Source organism: Leopardus geoffroyi, chromosome D3 (genome assembly GCF_018350155.1).
Source record: "Leopardus geoffroyi isolate Oge1 chromosome D3, O.geoffroyi_Oge1_pat1.0, whole genome shotgun sequence".
In the NCBI taxonomy this organism is placed as follows: Eukaryota; Metazoa; Chordata; class Mammalia; order Carnivora; family Felidae; genus Leopardus; species Leopardus geoffroyi.
In genome coordinates this window covers 33,002,053-33,024,297 of record NC_059339.1, presented here as the reverse complement: position 1 = coordinate 33,024,297, position 22,245 = coordinate 33,002,053, and the positions used below count along the sequence as shown (strand labels likewise).

The 22,245-nt window shown below is 42.6% G+C and overlaps 1 protein-coding gene across 18 annotated transcripts in view; it reads left to right on the top strand.

Annotated features, from left to right (window-relative positions):
• PIEZO2 (piezo type mechanosensitive ion channel component 2) overlaps positions 1 to 22,245 on the top strand; it is a 472,860-nt gene that overhangs the window by 266,544 nt on the left and 184,071 nt on the right. For all 18 annotated transcript variants that reach the window (XM_045458723.1, XM_045458719.1, XM_045458722.1 and 15 more), the window contains exons 6-7: positions 11,261 to 11,471; positions 13,244 to 13,457. In XM_045458723.1, the coding sequence (XP_045314679.1) occupies positions 11,261 to 11,471; positions 13,244 to 13,457 (425 nt within the window). The remainder of the gene's footprint in view (positions 1 to 11,260; positions 11,472 to 13,243; positions 13,458 to 22,245) is intronic.

Here is a 22,245-nt window from a genome sequence, read left to right as displayed (position 1 = left end):
TCAAACACTTCGTAATTTCACCAAACTGCTATTATCTTGTGTATTTCTGTAAAACTAGCTCTTTCTATTTAATGAGATTTCAGGCTTTATTTTTTTGGGGAAACAAATAGTATTTTAATATATTATGAAAACAAATTTATGATAAACTAAATGTTTATTCAAATAGGAATTTTAGTCATGACTTGGTCTGGTTAAATAGTCTGACAAATCAAATGTGAAGCATAAAAAAGAATATTTCAGGGGCACCTGTGTGGTTCAGTTGGTTGAACATCTGACTCTTGATTTCTGCTCAGGTCATGATCCCAGGGTCATGGGATCAAGCCTTGCACTGGGCTCCATGCAGGCGTGGAGACTGCTTGAGATTGTCTCTCTCTCTTCCTCTGCCCCTCTCTCCTGCTTGCGTGCTCTGTCTCTAAAACAATTTTTTTAATATAATTTAAAAAAAAAAGAATACTTCAGTGTAAGTCATCCGCCATCAGTTAAAAGTTTGGGGATTCAACATTTGGATCCTGCTAACGTTATCTGGAAATTCATTCTGAGCCTCAAAACCTGTGCCCTCCTTTCTAAAATCTAACGTGAACCAGCCTCCTGTGGCATCCACATTCTGGCACATAAAATGACCAATGGGGCTATGCCTCAAGTTTCAGCTTTGAGGTTCAAGTTACTATTTTTTTTTTTTTTGGAAGAACAACAACAACAACAAAAAAGAATGAAAGAAACCCATCGTTTTGTTGTCACCTTCTCAATAAGCATTCAGCATCTCCCCTGAGATATAGTCCAAAATCACTTGCTTTAAGTGATCAGATTTAAGACAGATCACTGTCTTTTCAGGTCTTTCCAGTGGCATTTGGAATGTTAGCAAGTGGGGACAACTGCTCCCCCCCCCCCCCCCCCGCCAAAATGCAGCCCGCTTGGTCTGTCTTCTCTGGGTTAAACACATTTACAACTTGGGGGAACCTTAATGGTGGTGATTTTAGATGCCATGCATTTAAATAAAGAGAAAGTTTTTAACTGGAGGAAACCATTGGCCTGTTGTCTTCAGAAAGCTCCAGGAGAGCTCAGTATTACAGTCTGAGCAACAAAGTATCACAGGGACAAGTTAACTTCAGATCCCTGACTAAATTTACCCCCCACTGTCTTCCAGATACATCTTCCTGGACACCAGGTGAGAGCATGAGGTCCTTCTCATCCTTTCCTCTGATAGAAACACACGTGGGGAGCATACCCATGTGACAGTCAGAGGCGTCCTTATCACATAGAAAGGCAGGGACATTCTATTATTGACAGTATGTGAATTGAGTGAACTTTGTCTAGACTGGACTTGACTATGTGACTGATAGTAAAAATAAAAGAAGAATCAGCAGTTAGGAAGAGAGCTCAAATATTTTTAAATTATTAAAATAAAATGATTTCAAATTAAATACATCTTCATTTCTCCCACCCATTTGTTCATTTGACAACATTTAACAGTGTGTGACTAATCTCTGCTTTTTTAAAAGAAATCAAAGCTTCAGGGGTGCCTGGGTGGCTCAGTCCGTTAAGCATCCAACGTCGGCTTAGGTCATGGTCTCACGGTTTGTGGGTTCAAGCCACGCATCGGGCTCTGTGCTGACCGCTCAGAGCCTGGAGCCTGCTTCGGATTCTGTGTCTCCTTCTGTCTCTGCCTCTGCCCTGCTCACACTCTGTCTCTCAGAAATAAATAAATATTAAAAAAAAAATCAAAGCTTCAAGGTAGACTTTTACCTTTAAACAGTATGTCTTGATCAATGTTTTTAGAAATTCTTGGCATATTTTGTTCTGTGTTTGGAATATTTGATAGGTGATTTTGTGCATCTGAAGTGCAAATAACAACAAAACGGTCCCAAGGGAGACTGACGTGGGGAAGTTGCAGGGCCTGGTGTCCCTCCAGTGAGGGCGTGCGGTCGGGCACACATGTGATGGGAGGAACCCACGTGCCCCACCCCTGCCACCTGCTCCTGCTCCAGAGGCTCCGCATCACCCTCACTCCTTCCAGGGTGGTCATGCTCTCCATCCTTCTCTCAGCTGCAAATACCCCTGACATGGAGTTGTCACCAACTTGGTTTCATTGAACTGCCCAGGTTTCCTTTTTTTTTTTTTTTTTCAATATATGAAGTTTATTGTCAAATTGGTTTCCACACAACATCCAGTGCTCATCCCAAAAGGTGCCCTCCTCAATACCCATCACCCACCCTCCCCTCCCTCCCACCCCCATCAACCCTCAGTTTGTTCTCAGTTTTTAACAGTCTCTTATGCTTTGGCTCTCTCCCACTCTAACCTCTTTGTTTTTTCTTCCCCTCCCCCATGTACTTCTGTCAAGTTTCTCAGGATCCACATAAGAGTGAAACCATATGGTACCTGTCTTTCTCTGTATGGCTTATTTCACCTAGCATCACACTCTCCAGTTCCATCCACGTTGCTACAAAAGGCCATATTTCATTCTTTCTCATTGCCACGTAGTATTCCATTGTGTATATAAACCACAATTTCTTTATCCATTCATCAGTTGATGGGCATTTAGGCTCTTTCCATAATTTGGCTATTGTTGAGAGTGCTGCTATAAACATTGGGGTACAAGTGCCCTTATGCATCAGTACTCCTGTATCCCTTGGGTAAATTCCTAGCAGTGCTATTGCTGGGTCATAGGGTAGGTCTATTTTTAATTTTTTGAGGAACCTCCACACTGTTTTCCAGAGTGGCTGCACCAATTTGCCTTCCCACCAACAGTGCAAGAGGGCTCCCATTTCTCCACATCCTCTCCAGCATCTATAGTCTCCTGATTTGTTCATTTTGGCCACGCTGACTGGCGTGAGGTGATATCTGAGTGTGGTTTTGATTTGTATTTCCCTGATGAGGAGCGACGTTGAGCATCTTTTCATGTGCTGCCCAGGTTTCTTTCAAAGTATTGGTGGTGTGTTTGAGGGCAGGAGCAAGACCTCCCAAGACCTCCCAGCCCTGCCTCCACCAGCCTGCCTGCCGACTGCCCACCCAGTTAACAGGAGCACCGTTCACTGTCACTGGAGCCCCAAGCCCTGGTACGACACTGGGTCCCTTGGGCCACTTATCCATTACCATCAAAAAATCCCATGGGTCCTCCCTTCACATTGTGTCTAAACTGTTCACTTTTCTGTCTCTACTGCCACAATCCTTCTCCCACCTCTCAACTAGACCACTGAGTAACCTCCTACCAGACCCCCTCACTTCCAGCTTCCGTTCTTACCCTACCCCACAGGTACCACGCATAGCATCTGGATTATCCTTGTAAAATTATAAATCGAACAGTGTCACTTCCTTAGGTAAAACACGTCATTGGATTCCCATGAAAGGAGAACAAAATTCGGGCTTCTAACTCTGAGGGCTATGGCACTTCCTGCCTTTACATCCTCACCCTGTGCCCTGCCCCACTCCCACTCTGTGCTGTGCCCACACTGCCCCCCTCTCTGTGCCCAGCACCGGCCAGCTCTTTCCCTTCTGCCATGTGATTCACTCCCGGCTCATTGCATGGCTGATTCCTCCTCCATCATCAGGCGAGCTCTTTCGCGTAGAGGCCTTTGCTGACTAACCTCCCAGATTATTCCCCATGTCTGTATCCACCTTGTTGTACCCATAACATTTATCATAATCTGTAATTATTCTGCATAATGCTTTTTTTGTTATTTACCTTCTGTCTCTCTCAGTAAACTGTAAGCTCTCTGAGGGAGAGGATCACATCTGTCTTGTTCTTTGTTGCAGCAAATCCTAAGTTAGCAAAGTAATCTGAAATTGTACACATGGTAATACTCAAATACTTATCAAGTCAATTGGTTAAGCACTGGTTGATTAATATGGAGGCTTGCACAACGCAATCCAAGGTGTAAAACTAAAGGAACAAAGTGTAAAGTGTCAGTCCTGGGCGAGGGTTGTTTGCAAAGAGCTGCTTCTCCCACAAACTATCAGAAAAATCCACACGCCTGTCTTGAGTGGTCTCTCCTTGCTGTGACTGCACAAAAGGATGTGTATTTATCCATGGGCATGCTTTTTTATTCAGTATCTGCTATGTGCCAGGATGGGCAGAAACTAATATCTAAGAGGGACTGTTCTTTAGGTTTTTTTTTTCTTTGCTTTCCAAGACATTTGCTCTTTTTTTTCTGTCATGTTTGCTTTCGGTATAACTGGTATTGGGCATTCCAAATCCCTGTGGTCAGTTGCAACCCCCCTTTCCCTCTCAATGTTCTTAGGATCTTATAGTCACATTTTAGAAACAGTCATATACACCTGGTTTATTTCCTCTGAGTGAGTGCAAACCTCTCTAGATCTTGCACAGTGCTCAGAGCAGAGCTCAGGGTCAGGAAAAGTTCTGAGAGGAGGGAGGAACAGGAAGGGAGGATGGAGAAGGAATACTGTGGATCCCAGGGCAGCTATAGCACTGTTCAGCCTTGTAAGGTTTTAATAACAAAAGCATGCATTTTATTTGCATCTTAGTCCATCAGAAGGAATTCTACAGAAGGAATTCTGAAAGATTCGGGAACCGGACGGGTTGTGTGCCCTCAAAATGCTGCTTTGTTATCACTCCCTGAATTCTTTATTTCTAGAGGGAGCACCGGGTGTGTCCGTTAGAAGAGCTAAACTCAGCTGCTTCTTATAAGAGAAAATGGGTGGTTCAGGGTCAGGAATAATCTCTACAATCAAAGACAAACTGAGTAGATGATATCAGGGTGTGTTTGTGTGTGTGTGTGTGTGTGTGTGTGTGTGTGTGTGTGTATTTTAATACTGACTTAGTTTTACAGTGTTCCATTAAGTGATTTTTTTTTAAATAAACCTTAAAGAGGACTTGGCAGGTCCTTTAAAAGATACAAACCTTTAAAATAATGGTCAGTCCCATTTGGCTCCTCTCCATTTTTGTTCATTTCCCTTTCTAATGACGTTCAGGTGATTCTCAAAGACTGTTGCAATTTCTAACTTGGGGACTTGACCTGGGAAGTTTATGAAGGTTCCGATGCAAGGCCCATCCCAGACCTATGGAATCGAAGTGTCTGGGAGGCCGAGAAATGGGCATGGTGGCCCCAGGCTCCACTGCTCTCACAAGTTTGGAAAAATCGCCTTTCTAGAACAAGGGTAGCAACGGAATGAAATATTTGCTTCATCTGCACGATGTTCTCACAGTAGGCTTGAGTAACATACATGACATCATAGAGACAAGATTCTCTGCTCACTTCACAGGCAGCGCTGTGCCTACAGCATCTGTCTGTCTTCTGCAATGAGGCACCACACTTGCTTCTTCCTTTCTTGGGCTCTTCTGTTGAGATGAGCCCATTCTGTAAAGATAAATTGTTAACTTTCAATAATAAACAATAAACAACTCGTGACACTTTAGAAAAATGTTCCCTTTGCCTCCCAGATCCTTGGCTCATTGTTTGTGACTTTGATACACCCCCATTGAAATGTTTTTAATAGCCTGCTTGTAGCCACAAAGAAGAAAGCGGATTCATCTAACGAGAAGTTCTGGGCTAACGCGCAAAGGTTGCCTGAAACCGGAAGGAGGTCGCACAGATAAATTACTTCCACGTATTTTCCAATTAAAGGAGTCTGCCCAGTGTCTGAGTCCAACAAAATATCTGCAGTGTGATCTAGTCTGCCGAGCGTGGAATCAATTGATTGGGGGTTGCAGATGTAGCCTGTGCATGGATTCTAGATCGGCTGCTTCAAAACCACGTACGGCAGCTCTTTGATTGTACAGATTCCTGAGATTTCACTCCCAGAATTTCTGATTTAGGAAGTTTGAGGTGAGGCTTGATACCCGTCCCTTTAAGGGTTCCCAGGTGATCTCCAGGACTTACCCCAACCCAGGATGAATCATGGAGTGCTCAGAGCTAAAGAAAAATGGATGTTTGTGCTCCACCCTGAGGCACTTCCCTGTCCCATTTGAGTGGAAATGGCTGCTGACGCTGTGCTAAGTGTGGATGTGGCCCTGGTGGGAAGCAGCTGCGGGTTGAGAAGGGGGTGGCTGCTTGGTAAAAGCATGACCTTGCATGCATTTGGTCCCAGAGCAGCGAGAGCTTCCTCTCGTGAAATGAGAGGGCCTATCGTCATATGTGCTGGAACATTCGAAGTCAGGAACTTTCAGCAAAGGCAAGTTAAAGGATTTACATGTCTTCAAATAAGTTTTAGATGTTGACACGGGCGGTAATAATATGGAATATTTTATATGCCTTTCTGAACTGTAAAGGGTTCTCTTTGTCTTTAATTTCTAAGACAGCTCTGGAACCAGGGGGATTAAGTCTTCATTTACAGCTACTCCTTAACGCCGGGACAAATTATGGCTCCCCCAAGCAAGGGTGCTTATTAGTAAATACGGTTAAGCGAGTGGATGCTGTTCCAGAGGATCGGTGTTTATACTTCAGCAGACGAATCATTTAGGAGGGAGAAAGCCTGCCCATTAATAAGCAGACCTGCCATGACTAATGGCTGTTCTGGCCCCAGCCTGGACAGTGAGGGCTCACGGAGGCCAACCTGGCTCTCTTTCGGCCCTCTTTCAGCTTGGCAGGTTTAGAAAGCGTTTCCAACTGAGGTCCCCAGGGATTCCGGTACAAAAATGCTGAAAACCCTCCAGTACAGTGGTATGTTTATAAAAGTCACAGGGGCCCCGGTCCCACCCGAGAGAGGTCAAGGAAATGCATTTGTCTAACCTCACAAAGTCTTGACCAGAGAATCTTACTTGATTTAATCTATATCCGTAGCAGTTCTGCAATTGAATAACAAGTCATTTATTATGAAAGTTAGGAGTGTGTTTCTGACTGGGACCCAGGCAGCACTGGCTGTGTTCTCTCTCCACGTCTCCTTTTTCAAGTACGGTGACTGAAGGTTTTGGCCAAACTTTCTTCCTCAAGGAGGATTTTTATGGGTCGCCTTGTTGTGAGGGGGATATTAAGCAACACGTGCCCCATGAGTGCATGGTTTGTATATAGACAGCAGCGTGGGCCCCATATCAGCAGTCTCACTGGGCAGATCCCCATAGAAACTCTGCTTGGGGGAGCTGGAGTAGGTAGAAAGGCTTAGGAGATGGAGAGAGGATCACATTCCATGTGTATTCCAAGGCCAAGAGTGTGGATTCTGGATTCTCCATATGCCTGCTTTCCCAGGGTGCTTCTAGACAGAAATGAGGATAAGCCTGGAGAGACAGACTGGTTCTACTTGTGATAGCATCTGAGGGGTAGTCAACCTCTGTATTCTCTCTAGGTAATCTCACCAGACCCCTGACTTTAAAACCATCTCTATGTCCCTGAACTTCAAATAGACCTCTCCAGTTTTCCACCTCCCTCCAGCATTCCAGATTCTTATCCTGGCTGCCCATATAACACCTCCAACAAGAATACTTGAAGGGGGGCACCTGGGTGGCGCAGTCGGTTAAGCGTCCGACTTCAGCCAGGTCACGATCTCACGGTCCGTGAGTTCGAGCCCCGCGTCAGGCTCTGGGCTGATGGCTCAGAGCCTGGAGCCTGTTTCCGATTCTGTGTCTCCCTCTCTCTCTGCCCCTCCCCCGTTCACACTCTGTCTCTCTCTGTCCCAAAAATAAATAAACGTTGAAAAAAAAAAAAAAAGAATACTTGAAGGGCATCTCAGAACTGAATTTCCCCCAAACCTCTCCACCCCTGGTTATCCCTGTCTCCTCAATAATGACAGAAATACAGGAACTTTGTTTGCTTCTTCTCTGTCCCTCCACCCTCCACATCAAATTTACCAGCGAGTCCTGCTGACTTGACCTTTAAGACAAACTGCAAAGACATGAACCTCCCTTCAGCTCTGTGAGTTCCTGTCTCCTTGACCACAGCAATAGCCTCCTAGCTGCAGTCTGCCTTGGCATCACCATGTGAAACAGACCACATGAGAGCCCCCACTAGGTGGAGTGGTTGGTGATCAAACTCCCTTTAGAGTGAATTCAAGAGAAGTTAGGCATAGGGGAAGTGGTGCCATGTTTTTAGCCCAACTCTTGGGAGAGTCACTTTGAGAGGCAAATGTGGTTTGGAGGCCACGTGGGTTGGAATTGGTGAGGCGTATTTGTTTGTTGATGGGGAGATACGGGCGGAAGGGAGCAGGAGGTGACGCAGGGGAAAGAGGAGGACTGCCCTTCTCCCTGGTCTCCCAAGGCATACGACTCATCCACAGTCACAGGACAGGGAATCCGAGTGCCCACTGCACAGGTTAGCTCTAGGTCTATAGGCTGATGTGCTTGATGTGGTTTTGGAGTGGTGGTGGGGGTCCAGAGCCGACAGCCATGAAAGAGTTCTTGAGACACCTTTGGCGCAAAAAGGTGATTTTATTGAAGCAGTGGGACAGGACCTGTGGGTAGAAAGAGCTGCACTGGGGTTGTGAAGAGTGACTGATTATATACTACAGAATTGGGGGGCCAGGTAAGGAAAAAAGGAGGTTTCCAAAAGGACTTTGATATGCTCAGGAGGACTCATAAGATACTGAGTCCTTGCTATTGTTGAGCTGGTTGATTTTCCCTCTAGCAAAGTGTTAACATTTAGACAGTAGGGGGTTCCTGGAGGAATGTTATACTCTGTATTTGCCTCAAGTATTTGTCAAGGGGCTGCAGGTTATAAAGAAATTTAACGTTATTTACATTTTCTTCCTGCCTTTGTTCTGCACATCACTAAGGAGGGGAAGGTGATGTTAGGGCTCCAGGTAACTGAGTCTGTGGATTTCTGGAAGTCTGGCTGTTATTATAACATTGCCTTTTTTCGTCACTTACTAAGACATTTGCAAACTGATTTCTGTCAGTTAACCATTTGTTTCCCCCTTTTTCCCCTTCCTTTGTTCTTGGACAGCCAGGAGTGTCTGAGGAATGTCACTTTGGGGGGGGGGGGGCAATTGTTAGCTTGTACTTTGTCCTCAGCATGTCTTTGGCTCCCTGTCATGCTGGTGGGGTGCTCTCCCCCCTTCTCTCAGTGAAGTAGGAAGTGGGCTCATCAGCTGACTGACAACTGACAAGGAGGAGGGTGAATTAGTAGAAGAGGCAATGTGTCAGGGAACACATGCCTTCTTTCTGAACATACCATGGAATCTTTGACCTGCCCTTCCCTCCATCTGGGATGTTCTTGAAGAGGATGTTCATATGGCTGATGACTGTGACATCTGGGCTTAAATGTCCCCTCCTCAGAGAGGCTCTCCCTGACCTCGGAATCTAAAACAGTCACCCTGCCATTCACAGTCATATCCCCCTATTTTCATTCCCTGACTGGCATTTGTTACTGCGAGAGATTCAGCTTGTTAATTTTCTACTTGTTTACATGTTTATCACTGTATCTCCTATGAGATATTAGCACCTACTAGGCCCTGAACAGCGAGAGAAGTCTTCATGAAGAAGCATGAGGCATTTCTTTTCTTTCAGGGAAAAATACAAATGTGTCATGATAGAAGAGAATAGAACCCAGTTTGGGTATTTAGACTTGAATAGGCCCTAGATTAAATCTGTGTGTGGGAGGGTGCATTGTAGAGGGTAAGGGTACATCCTACACCCTTGGCTTTATCGATAGATAGCTTGTCACAAGCAGCCTGTATCTTCCTAGGCAAAGGAAGATCTCTGAGTTCTCAAGGCCACTGGGCACTAACTTGAGCTTTAATACCATTCTCTGCAGGCTTCCTTTCAAGCCCAAGGGCATAGTTAGAGGTTCGGTTACCAGCAGTGAATATCATGTGAATATCTGAGCTAAATGTATCAAGGAAAAAAAAAAAAAAAAAAAAAAACAACCTTTAAAATAGGAAAATGGAGAGGCTGGGCTGAGAAAGAAATCTTTAAGTGGGAAAATAGAGAGGCTGGGATGTACTCTTTAGGCCTTAAATGGATGTCTGGACTGGGCCTAAAAAACCCTTCTGGCTCCGCAGCCAGTGTGGTCTTTTCAATTGGGCTAAAAGAAGTCTGCCAGCCTAGGGGTGCCTGCGTGGCTCGGTTGGTTAAGCGTCTGACTTCCGCTCAGGTCATGATTTCACTGTTCAGAGTTTGAGCCCCATGTCAGGCTCTGTGCTGACAGCTCAGAGCCCGGAGCTTGTTTCAGATTCTGTGTCTCCTCTCTGTGTCCCTCCCCCACTCACGCCCTGTCTGGCTTAAAAACAAATAAACATATTTTTTAAAATTAATTAAAAAAGGGGTGCCTGGGTGGCTCAGTCGGTTGAGCGTCCTGGCTTCGGCTCAGGTCATGCATGATCTCACAGTCCGTGGGTTCGAGCCCCGCGTCGGGCTCTGTGCTGACAGTGCGGAGCCTGGAGCCTGCTTCGGATTCTGTGTCTCCCTCTCTCTCTGCCCCTCCCCTGCTCATGCTCTGCCTCTCTCTGTCTCAAAAGTAAATAAAAACGTTAAAAAATATTTTTTTAATTAATTAAAAAAAAGAAATCTGCCAGCCTAGGGGCAAATGCAAAGAGAGTCTGAGCACCTAAAACAACCTTTAGTCTTAGGTGATGGTTTATATTTCTAACAACTTAAAAAAAAAAATCCTAAGACTTCTAGGGAAAGACTATAATTAGCCAAAAAAAAAAAAAAAAAAATACTTCTACATATTCTCTAAAAACAAAACAGACAAAAACACATCAGTATACCCAGTTTAAAATAATATATAAAACATTGTATGTTCTACCCCTGTATTTCTTCCCGACATCTCTGAGGATGTTACTGAGGTGCCGAATCACCCAGGATCGAACCAGTATATCATTCTGTCAAAGGATAAATTAGGAAGTGACTGTATATCTAGTCAGGTGACCTAAGAGCACTCACCCTCCTCTGACCAGGAGACACTAACATAGTGGACAAAATTTACTTCAGAAACAAAAGGAATTGTACAAGCACAGAGTTGGTCCACCGTTTTGGGTAAAGCCATGGATGCTTTAATCAAACTACCTATCCCCCTGGTGGCAAACACTTTAAATGTGAGGAACCAAACCAAGATTGATGAAAGCTAAGGTTTTAATAGACGTCTCAGGCAGTTTCTTCCTCTGACTATAAAAAGTGAGTTCATGTGGCTCAGTAGCATGTTGTTATGGGTTCTATGATTGGTGATGTTTCCTGTTTACTTCTTCAGGAAAGATCCAAGTGACTTGGGCTTACACAGGGGCTGGCAGAGACCTGGGGGGACTTCGGTGGTTGTCTGCATTTTTCCCCTGGTTTGTGAAGCTCACCTCACTGACTGACCCGTAAATTACAAACCATGTAATCTGCGGGGTGGTAGGCAGAGTTCTGGACTGCAGTGTTTTCTGTTTCCCCTTTATTTAGGCTGGAGGAGAAAAAATAGATCCGGAAGAGGCACTGATCTACGAAGAGGATTTAGATGAAGGGGACGGTGTGGAAGGCGAGGTGGAAGAGAGCACAAAGTTAAAAATGTTCCGCAGACTCGCCTCGGTGGCCTCCAAGCTTAAGGAGTTTATCGGCAACATGATAACCACTGCTGGAAAAGTTGTGGTGACCATTTTACTCGGTTCATCAGGTGAGAGTTTCCGGTATGGGTTGGAATACAGGTAGCACTTTGGCGAGTCATGAAAGACAAGGCTGAGGAGAAAATGCCGAAGGAAACAGCCTCATTCCAGAACACCAAACTCATAGCCATAACTTGTAAAACTGGCCACGTGTACACACCACACACACAAATAATTTTTCCTGTTCAGTTCTCATGTTTGTGTTTTTAGTCGGTTTCTTTTTTTTTATTTTTTTATTTTTTTTTTTACTGTTTATTTGTTTTGGAGAGTGAGAGAGTGCAGGAGTGGGGAGGGGCAGAGAGAGAGAGAGAGAGAGAGAGGGAGACACAGAATCTGAAGCAGGCTCCAGGCTCTGAGCTTTCAGCACAGAGCCCGATGCGGGACTCGAACTCATGGACCGCGAGATCATGACCCGAGCTGAAGTCAGACGCTTAACCGAATGAGCCACCCAGGTGCCCCTTGGTTCGTTTCTATTAACCTCCGTAAAGCAATCTTTTTCCATATCTAGGTGATGTTATGTTTTATACGTAGATCAGAAAGACCACCGTTCTCCTCCCCCAGAGCCCGTGAATGGCGATCAGCTACAATGAACAATGTCAGTATACTCTCCAGAGAACCACATGTGTGCATTCTGAAAGCACGTCTGTTTACACTGGGTCATTAGGAGTCTTAATTTAACTCTCCAGGATATACTATTTTTCTTCCTCAGTTAGATTGTAATCTTGCAGCACAGACACTCACTTCCTTTAAATCTTGGCCGCTGACTGCTTGTTCCATAATAATGTTATCTCCATTTTCTCCCTCCTTCCATCTTGCTGCTGGCGGCTGCTCCAGAGCCACTGGGATGTTGGGTCCGTACCGCTTCCTTGAAATTGCACAAGATGAAACAATGTGACAGTTTTTTAAATAGCAAAATTAAAAAGTGGAAAAGAGAATTGAATTTCTCAAGAAATATCCCAATATTTTAATGAAGAGTCATTTCAACACGCCCCCTACAAAAGTTTTTAAATGCCTATAAAAAAAAATTCCCTCATTTTCCACGTCCCCTTTTGATAATAGTATGAATCAGATTTCATTGGGTAGGGCAAAGTTTTAGTGAGACTTTGCCATAGACGGAATAATTTTATGAATCCAACTTACCCCCCAAAAAGTAAGTTATTATAAAAAGTGATATCAGGGCGGGGCTCCTGGTGGCTCAGTCGGTTAAGCCTCCAACTCTTGGTTTTGGCTCAGGTGATGATCTCAGGGTTCATGAGATCAAGCCCCATGTCAAGCTCTGCCCTGGGAGTGCGGGGCCTGCTTGGGATTGTCTGTCACTCCTTCTGCCCCTTCTGCACTCTCTCAATCTCTCTCTCTCTCTCTCACAAAAATAAATAAGTAAACATTTTTAAAAATGGTATCAGGGTAAGTTGGAATGGGCACACAAGTATCCCGGAAAAAATTGGGGGGAGAAGTAGAAAGATGGAAACAGGCAAGTAACTGTGCTAACTTCACTGTATGAAAAGTAGATACTTGCTCTGCCAAACAGCACGGGAAGAATTTCTGGCATCATCCTGTGTTTCCCTATATTAACAAATACCACTTTATGTGTGATCTTTTGCACCACAAAAATAGTATTAGCTCTGACTTTATAAATGAAATGGGATTCCCATTCTAATCACTGGATCCACACCGGAAAGCATATGAAGGAAATGTCTATCATCTCCAATAGGAACATGTCTCGGGTGGTGAATGATTTCCCAGTTCCATGCGATTTTTCATGATCACATCTCTTCTTCCTTAGGTATGATGTTGCCGTCTTTGACCTCATCTGTGTACTTCTTTGTATTTTTGGGTCTGTGCACCTGGTGGTCCTGGTGCCGGACGTTTGATCCATTGCTGTTCAGCTGTCTCTGTGTGCTGCTGGCTATTTTCACTGCGGGGCACTTGATTGGACTTTATTTATACCAGTTCCAGTTCTTTCAAGAAGCAGTTCCACCCAATGACTACTATGCAAGGTAAGACAAAACGTTAAGACATTTCAAGGACAGCTGACTCTCCTTTATGATCTTGTTTGAATTTGCAAGGGTTCCTCTTGATGCCCATTGATGTGTTCCGCAAAGGGTCGGTGGGGACGGGGGAAGCAATGTAGCACTTTCAAGTGATTGAATGGCAAAGTCCAAAAGGAAGTGGGAGGTCTCTTCAAATGGAGGTGCTGCTGAGACATGGAAGAGAGGGGAGGCTGCTGTTTGGTCTCAGCTGTGGAAAAAGATCCCGGAAGAACATTTTGCATCAAAGAATAATAACAACATGTTAAAGCATCCAGCTGGAAGATGCTCTCACACACCAAATAGAGCATTAAAAATAATAACAAGGGCAGGGGCGCCTGGGTGGCTCAGTCGGTTGAGTGTCCGACTTCAGCTCAGGTCATGATCTCACAGTTCATGTTTCGAGCCCCGCGTCGGGCTCTGTGGTGACAGCCCAGAGCTTGGAGCCTGCTACAGATTCTGTGTTTCCCTCTCTTTCTGTGCCCCCCACCCCCACCACTCACGTGCACACGCATGCACACACTCTCTCTCTCTCTCAAAAATAAATAAACATTAAAAAAAATGTTTAAAGAAAAGTAGTTTAAATGACTCCAGAGGAAAACAATCAGAGAAATCCAGAATGTGGATTCTATAAAGCAAATGATCTGGTCTCTAAAAAAACTCAGCATCATAAAAAGAAGTGTGTGTCGAGGCAGTGGGGGCAGGGACTCCTGTAGTTTTAAAGGAGAATTTGGGAAACCCAGCAACCAGATGTGAAGCCTGACTCTACATTACATCCTGGTCAACCGCAGATCTCTAAAAGACATTTTAAGGTTAAATGGAGACATTTCAATGTTCACTGGTTATTAGTTGATTGTATAGAATTATTGTTAAACTGTTTTTAAATTTATTTATTTTGAGAGATAGAGAGCAAGCACTTGGGAAGCGGCAGAGAGAGAGGGAGAGAGAGAATCCCAAGCAGAGCCCCACGTGGGGCTCTATCACATGAATCATGAGATCATGATCTGAGCCAAGATCAAGAGTCAGATGCTTAGCTGATTGAGCCACCCAGGCACCCCTAGAACTATTGTTAATTCTTAAGTGTATGATTGTATTGTGGGCATACAGGAAAATGTCATTATTTTAGGAGATATGTGGTGAATTATTTAGGAGTGAAGTGTCATGATGTCTGCAACTTTCTACTGGTTTAGCAACAGACATGAGAGAGGGAGAGAGAAAGGGAGGGAGAGGCAGGGAAAGAGAAGCAGGAAAGAGACACGAATAAAATTACTTAAACCAGGGGATTGGCCATTGGGGTATCCATTGTCCTATGTTAACTTCTCTACCTCTGTGGAAAAGTTTATGCCTGGAAGTTACAGGAAAAGTAAACGGGGGCAGAAATGGCAGAAGGGAATGTGAGGGGGGTGAACAGTGTGTGAACAGAGAAATGAGGAACTTGGAATTTCAAAGAACATGAGTCATGCTATCATGTTGATGGTATAGATTTGCATCCTTCTTTCAAGGGATCCCCATCTGTTTTTTATGTGATAGTAAATATGAAGCAGCGATGTGTGTGTGCAGACCCATTCACCTTGCTCTTACTGATTCATGTATAAAATCTGTCTAGTTTGTAGCTATGTCTACCCAACGCTAGGAGAAAATTCAAGTCCTAAAAACTCTTATATTCTGTTAAAACAAGTTAGTACCCAATACACACACAGCGTAACTAATTCTAAACCTATTGGCATAATGTGGAGGTTTAACAAGTGTAATTCAGTCTATAAAGAGAAGAATGTTTTATAGACACATTAAAACTAAGAAGCCACAATATGGAAACAACCTAAGTGCCCATCGACAGATGAATGGATCAAGAAAGTGTGGAGTGTGTGTGTGTGTGTGTGTGTGTGTGTGTGTGTATCTGCGTGTATGTATGTGTATACACATGATGAAATATTATCCAGTCTTAAAAAAGAATGAAATCCTGCCATTGATGATAACATGGATGAAATTTGAAGACTTTCTGCTATTGAAATAAGTTAGAGACAGACAAATGCTATTTGTCCACTTATAAATGGAAGTGAACAAAAGGGTCAACTGATAGAAACAGAGTAGAAAAGTGGTTGCCAATGGTGGCATGTTGGAAGGAATGGGGGGAGGATGGTAAAAGGGTATAAACTCATTAATAAGTTTAATAAATTCTGAAGATTATAAGGTGAACATTATAAGGTGAATAAATTGTGAAGATCTAACATACAGCAGGCTCACTCTACCTAATAATACTGTATTGTATATTGTATGCTTGAAATTTGCTAAAAGAGTCAATCTTAAAAAAAATTTTTTTTAAATGACTAGGTGAGGTCATTGATGTGTTAATTAACTTGATTGAGGTAATCATTTCACAGTGTCCACATATGTCAAATCATCACATTGTACACTTTAAATATATTACAATTTCACTTGTCAGCTATACTGTCAGCCTCTTTAATGGTGCAGATTTATGTAATATTTATTTATTTTAGACAGTAGTGAATAAACGCTAAATTTCAGTACAGACATTCGTTCTAGGCTAAATGAACCCTTTGGTTTCTTTGAGGCATTTAATTTTGGGTTTATTGAACAGGTATAGAAAAAATGTTTTGTGCTGTTGGAAGGGGTGACTTTCAGGGGGTGAGTTAATTGGGAATATAAAAAGTCTATATGCCAGTAACCCCCAGTTTAAGGATCTTTTCTGCCATCTAGAGACTGATGATGGGAAATACAAATAATATTCAGAACCACCTTGAAAGCATCAGTTTCTGTAAAGGATCAACTAACAAATATTTGAGACTTTGTCGCATTTCTTTCAAGAAGCCGTTGTAGTGCAAAAGCAGTCACGGACAGATTTAAAAGAATGAGTGTGGTTCTCTTCCAGTAAAACTGTGTGAACACTGAAATTTGGATTTCATATTAGCTTTCGCATTTCATGAAATATTCTTTTCTTCTGCCTTTTTCCAGCCACTCAAAAATATAAAAACCGTTGTTGGCTCACCAGCTCTACCCAAATAGGTGGTGAATGAGCTTGCCAACCTACGGCGTAGATAATAGTAGTCCCAATAGGCTAATAACGTACCATCTCTATTATTCACTTGACTTGTCCCAAACAAAATAATTATAACTTATTATAGGTAATAATAATTATATTACCTGTAATTAATAATTACATTTTGTAGATGATCCATTTAAACATTTTAAAAAGTCCGTTACTATGATCTCATAGAGCTAAGTCATTAAAAGTTAAGTTGCTTGTCAGGCTCTAGACAGTTTGAGCTAAGCAATTAAATATAAATATAAATATAAATATAAATATAAATATAAATAAATATAAATATAAATACACTGCCATGTTGTAGATTCCCACCCTCCCCCCGTTAACTTGGTGATAACAAGACATTGCATTTTAGTCCTAGAAAGCTTGGAAATTTACATCTCTAAAACAATAGCTTTTTCATAAGGCACAATTCCAGTGCATTGCTATTAACCCCAAATTATGAGTTAGAAGAAAAAACTGGAAAGTGGCAAACAAACACTCATTTTGCGTGGGCATTTGTCACAAATTTCATAACCACAGAGACCCCAGCGCATATATCCAGCTTCGGATGTGGCTGTTCGTAAAACAATCCAAGCCATTTTTGTCTTCTCAAAAGCTTTCAAATGCGTCTCTGGTCAGAATTACCTTTATTTTTAGAAAAATTGAATTGATTTGTTCATCATTAGGATAATGCATATTTTTTGGTGATTATTTGGAAAAATGTAACGAAGGATAAGGAGAATCACCTTTTAAAAATGTAATCCTAACTTCCAGAAATAAATACTATTTATTTCAGGATCTATATTCTCCCAGAATTTTTCCTAGGCATATACATGCCTTTTTAAAACAAACTTTGAATCATAAGGCAAGTACTCTTTTATAAGTTGCCTTATTCAAGTTCTACATTTTCCCATGTTATGAAATGTTCTTCTAAAATGTGATTTCCATAGGCAGCGAAGTCTTTGAATGTGTAGATATAGTCAGTCCCTGATTTCTGACCATGTAGATTTTTTCCCCATTTTTCCATTAACTTTATTTTTTTAAGCTTTTAAGTTTTTATTTAAATTCCAGTTAGTTAACATGCAGTGTAATATTGGTTTACAGTGTAATAATGACTCAACACTTCCATACGGTACCAGGTGCTTCTCACAACCAGTGCCCTCCTTAATCCCCATCACCTATTTCGCCCATCCCCCCACCCACCTCCCCTCTGGTAACCATCAGTTTGTTCTCTATGGTTAAGAGTCTGTTTCTTGGTTTGCCTTTCTCTTTTTTTCCCCTTTGCTCCTTTGTTTTAAATTCCACATATGAGTGAAATCGTACGGTATTTGCCCTTCTCTGACTGACTTACTTCACTTAGAATAATACTCTGTAGCTCCATCCATGTCATTGCAAATGGCAAGATTCCATTCTTTTCTTATTGCTGAATAATATTCTATTGTATAAATATGCCACATCTTCTTTATCCATTCATCAGTCGATGGGCAAGTGGGCTATTTCCATAATTTGGCTATTGTAGAAAATGGTGTTGTAAACATCAGAGTACATGTATCCCTCTGAATTCGTATTTTTGTATTCTTTTTTTTTTTTCCCAACGTTTATTTATTTTTGGGACAGAGAGAGACAGAGCATGAACGGGGGAGGGGCAGAGAGAGAGGGAGACACAGAATCGGAAACAGGCTCCAGGCTCTGAGCCATCAGCCCAGAGCCCGACGCGGGGCTCGAACTCCCGGACCGCGAGATCGTGACCTGGCTGAAGTCGGATGCTTAACCGACTGCGCCACCCAGGCGCCCCCGTATTTTTGTATTCTTTGGGTACTTAGTAGTGCAATTACTAGATCATAGGGTAGTTCTATTTTAACTTTTTGAAGAAACTCCATACTGTTTTCCAGAGTGGTTGCCTATGTTTGCATTCCCACCAATAGTGCAAGAGGGGTCCCCTTTCTCTACACCCTCTCAAATGCCTGTTGCTTCTCTTGTGTGTTGTTGATTTTAGGCATTCTGACAGGTGTGAGATGACATAACGTTTTAGTTTTGATTTGTATTTTCCCGATGATGAATGACGTTGAGCATCTTTTCAATGTGTATTTCGGTCATCTGTATGTCTTTGGAAAAGTGTCTCTTCATGTTTTCTGCTCATTTTGTAATTAGAGTATTCATTTTTTGGGTGTTGAGTTTTGTAAGTTCTTTATATATTTTGGATACTGACCGTTTAGCAGATATGTCATTTGCAGGTATCTTCTCCCATTCCGTAGGTTGCCTTTTAGTTTTGTTGTTTGTTTCCTTGACTGTGCAGAAGCTTTTTATTTTGATGCAGTCTCAGTAGTTTACTTTTGCTTTTGTTTCCCTTGCCTCGGGAGGCATATCTAGTAAGAAGTAGCTATGGCCATTGTCAGAGGGGTTACTGACTGTGTTCTCTTCTTGGATTTTTATGATTTCACTGACCATGTAGATTTAGATCATTCTTCATTTTTGCCGTCTTCAGTAAAACTGTGGTGTGCACCCACATTACTTCTAAATTAAATAAAACTCCTGACGAGCAAGGTGCAACCTCATGTACCCTCAGTTGGGAAGGAGCCTCTGAAGGACTGTTTGGGGCTTACCTCTGCTGTGGGATCTGGAGGTTTCAATGGTCCTGGGCCAATGTTAGGATAACGTGCTGGTTTGTGATTCCCTCACCATGCTGGTATTGTACATTTAAATCCCATACCTAGGTGTAGCACAGATCTGGGGTTTTATTTTTCTCTAGAGAGAGCTCTTCTTTCAACCAGGCGATCATGAGCTTCCTTGTAGCTCCATCCAAACCTGTGATGGAATTTTTCCATTACGTTTATCCAGGGAGGGGTGTTGAGAAGGTGAGTGGGGACCAGCAACCATATGGGATGGACAGGAGACCAAAGTTCACATGGAGGCAGAGTTAGGAGAGTGATGTTGCCTCAGGGGGAAAATTAGTGATTCTCTTCCATTTTTTCACATAGGAGCCACATGACCAGATGTTTCCAAAACAAAAGTCAGGGCTCGTTATTTGATAGTTATGATTGTACTTATGGAAAGGTGAAGACACTGCATTTGAAACGATTATTTTTCCCAAATCTAAAATGTTGTAGCATATTATAACCATATGAAAACATTAGTGATCACACTTCTGAAGTTGATCCAGCAAAATAAAACTTCAGAACAAATCCACAAACTATATAAGATCGAGAATATACCAGTCAACATAGTGTGTTTAATAGAACAGAGCCCTGTGACAGCTGTTCTTCTAGAAGGTGTCCCTAACAAAAATGGTGAGCTAAACAAAATTTGGCTTGGCTAATGCAGTGTGTAATCTCTTCCAAAGAGATTTGTATTTTCAAGTGAATTTTTTTAATTTATTTATTTAAATTCAAGTTAGCTAACATACAGCGTAGTATTGATTTTAGGAGTAGAACCCAGTGATTCATCACTTACGTACAACATCCAGTGCTCAGGTGAATTTCTGTAGACAGCAAACCCCTCCCGTTTTGAAAGACAAAGCAAGAGTAAAGGTGGTGGGCTCGTGTTCACATTTCTCCAGTTGCACATGTGTTTATCCTCACCTGTTTCTCTACCTGTAGGACTGGCCACATTTATGAAGCTTTGAGTCTTAGACCATTTCTCTGCAGGTTTTCTGCATTAAAAGTGCAGAAGGTGTGCTGGGTAGGGATGGGGCCAAGGGCAGGGTTTTTTCTGTTTTTTTTTTTTTAATTTTATGTTCATTTTTGAGACAGAGAGAGACAGAGACAGAGCGTGAGCAGGGGAGGAGCAGAGAAAAAGGGAGACACAGAATCCAAAGCAGGCTCCAGGCCCTGAGCCGTCGGCACAGAGCCCAACACGGGGCTCAAACTCACTAACCAGCAAGATCATGACCAGAGCTGAAGTCGGACCCTTAACTTACTGGGCCACCCAGGTGCCCCGGGTTCCCTGTTTTTTAATCTTGAGTTATCTGGATAGAACAGGTAAAAGTTGTGACTTAGACCAGGGTGGAAGATGTGGCAGGAGACTAAATGCCTACTCTTTTCTTAATTATGATGGAGGCACTTGGAATGCGTACATTGAATTTTCGACCCCATTAATGAACATTTTGTGTGTGTCAAGCATTGAGATGAGTGAGTAGGCCATTCTTTTTTGTTTATTTGTTTATTACTCATTTAGGATTTTTATTTATTTTTGAGAGAGAGCGCCAGTGGGGGAGGGGCAGACAGAGGACAGAGGATCCGAGGCAGACTCTGTGCTGACAGTACAGACCCCCACGTGGGGCTCGAACTCAAGAACTGTGAGATCATGATCTGAGCCCATGTCAGATGCTTAACTGACTGAGCCACCCAGGCATTCCTCAGCCATGCTTTAAATTGTGTCTTTTGAACTTTGACTGGCTTTCATTCCAAGTCCTGAACTTTCTCAAGAACATTCACAGGAGTGACCGCAGTCATGGGACTCTTGTTTGCCCAATTCAATGAGTTCATTTGTTGCCTTCTCCACTTTAAGATCTGAAGTTTGAATATGAAATAGGGGGAAGGAATGAGAGAGTTTCAGGCCATTCTCTGTGAAAGTAGGATTCTGTATAAAATAAATACACAACGACTTGTCCCATGTTATCCGTTTTATGTTCTATTTCAGTAAATCATCATGATAAGAAAATGCGTTATGTTTAGTAAAGGAAAAGCTATGTTTATTTCAGTGTAAAAACAATGTAAAAAAGAAAAAGCAAAATCTAAAACTCCAACATCATGAGTAAACTATTCTATGAAAAACATTAAAAAACCAACATTAAGAGTGCGATCTCATTAATTACATTTATACTATTTTTATGCTAGTCATAAAAATGTCAGTAGCATGTAGGAATGTCAGTTCTTGAGTTCGAGCCCCCATGTGGGGGTCTCTACTGTCAGCACAGAATCCGCCTCAGATCCTCTGAGGCCCCAGTGCTGTATGTCTTTCTCTCCCATTTGGAGAAAGCCAGTGGGTCCTTTAGAAAATGAAACAGCACAATCAGTTTTTATGTTGGGTCGACTGTGGTTTGCTTCGCAAGCTGTTATAGAATTCAGGTTATTTAAAAGAATGCACTTTTGGACCCCAGCCCCAGATGGCTATGTTGTGCCTGCCTGTCTTGCTTTGGGGTAATCTGAGGTTTAGTTACAAAAACAGCACAGAAAGACTAAATTGTTTTCAATGGAGACCAGTTGGCAAGAATTTCATCTGACAGCAGTCCAGCATGTGGGGAAAAACAAAGGTAAAAGCAGGCCATTTTCACAGTAAAAAATGTAAATTCACCCAAAGAAGTGGACACTTTTCCTTTGCCTTCCTGCTGAAAGATGGCGCTGGTAGGCATCTATCGAACTGTAGAGTTGGTAGGTGATATAATGATAACCGGACTCTGGGTTTCGTTTTTTAAAGATTCTTAGTGGTTAAGTGACTTGTTCGAAGGTCTCAGGCAGAGTTCACTTGCATTTGTCTGAAAGGTGAACAATAGAAGCCAGAAGAGAAGTTGACTTCCCACAGAGAAATGGGAAATCCATCGAATGTAAATACTTGAACCCCTGAGTCCATCTGGGCAATTTGGACAACCTTATGGCCACTTAGGATGGTGTGTTGTGGATCCCGAATCCCTGGGAAATAGGGTGCCCTGCCCAGCTGTGACACCTGATATTACATGTGAAGCAGCTACTGCTTCTGACCAGGTGGACAAGCCTT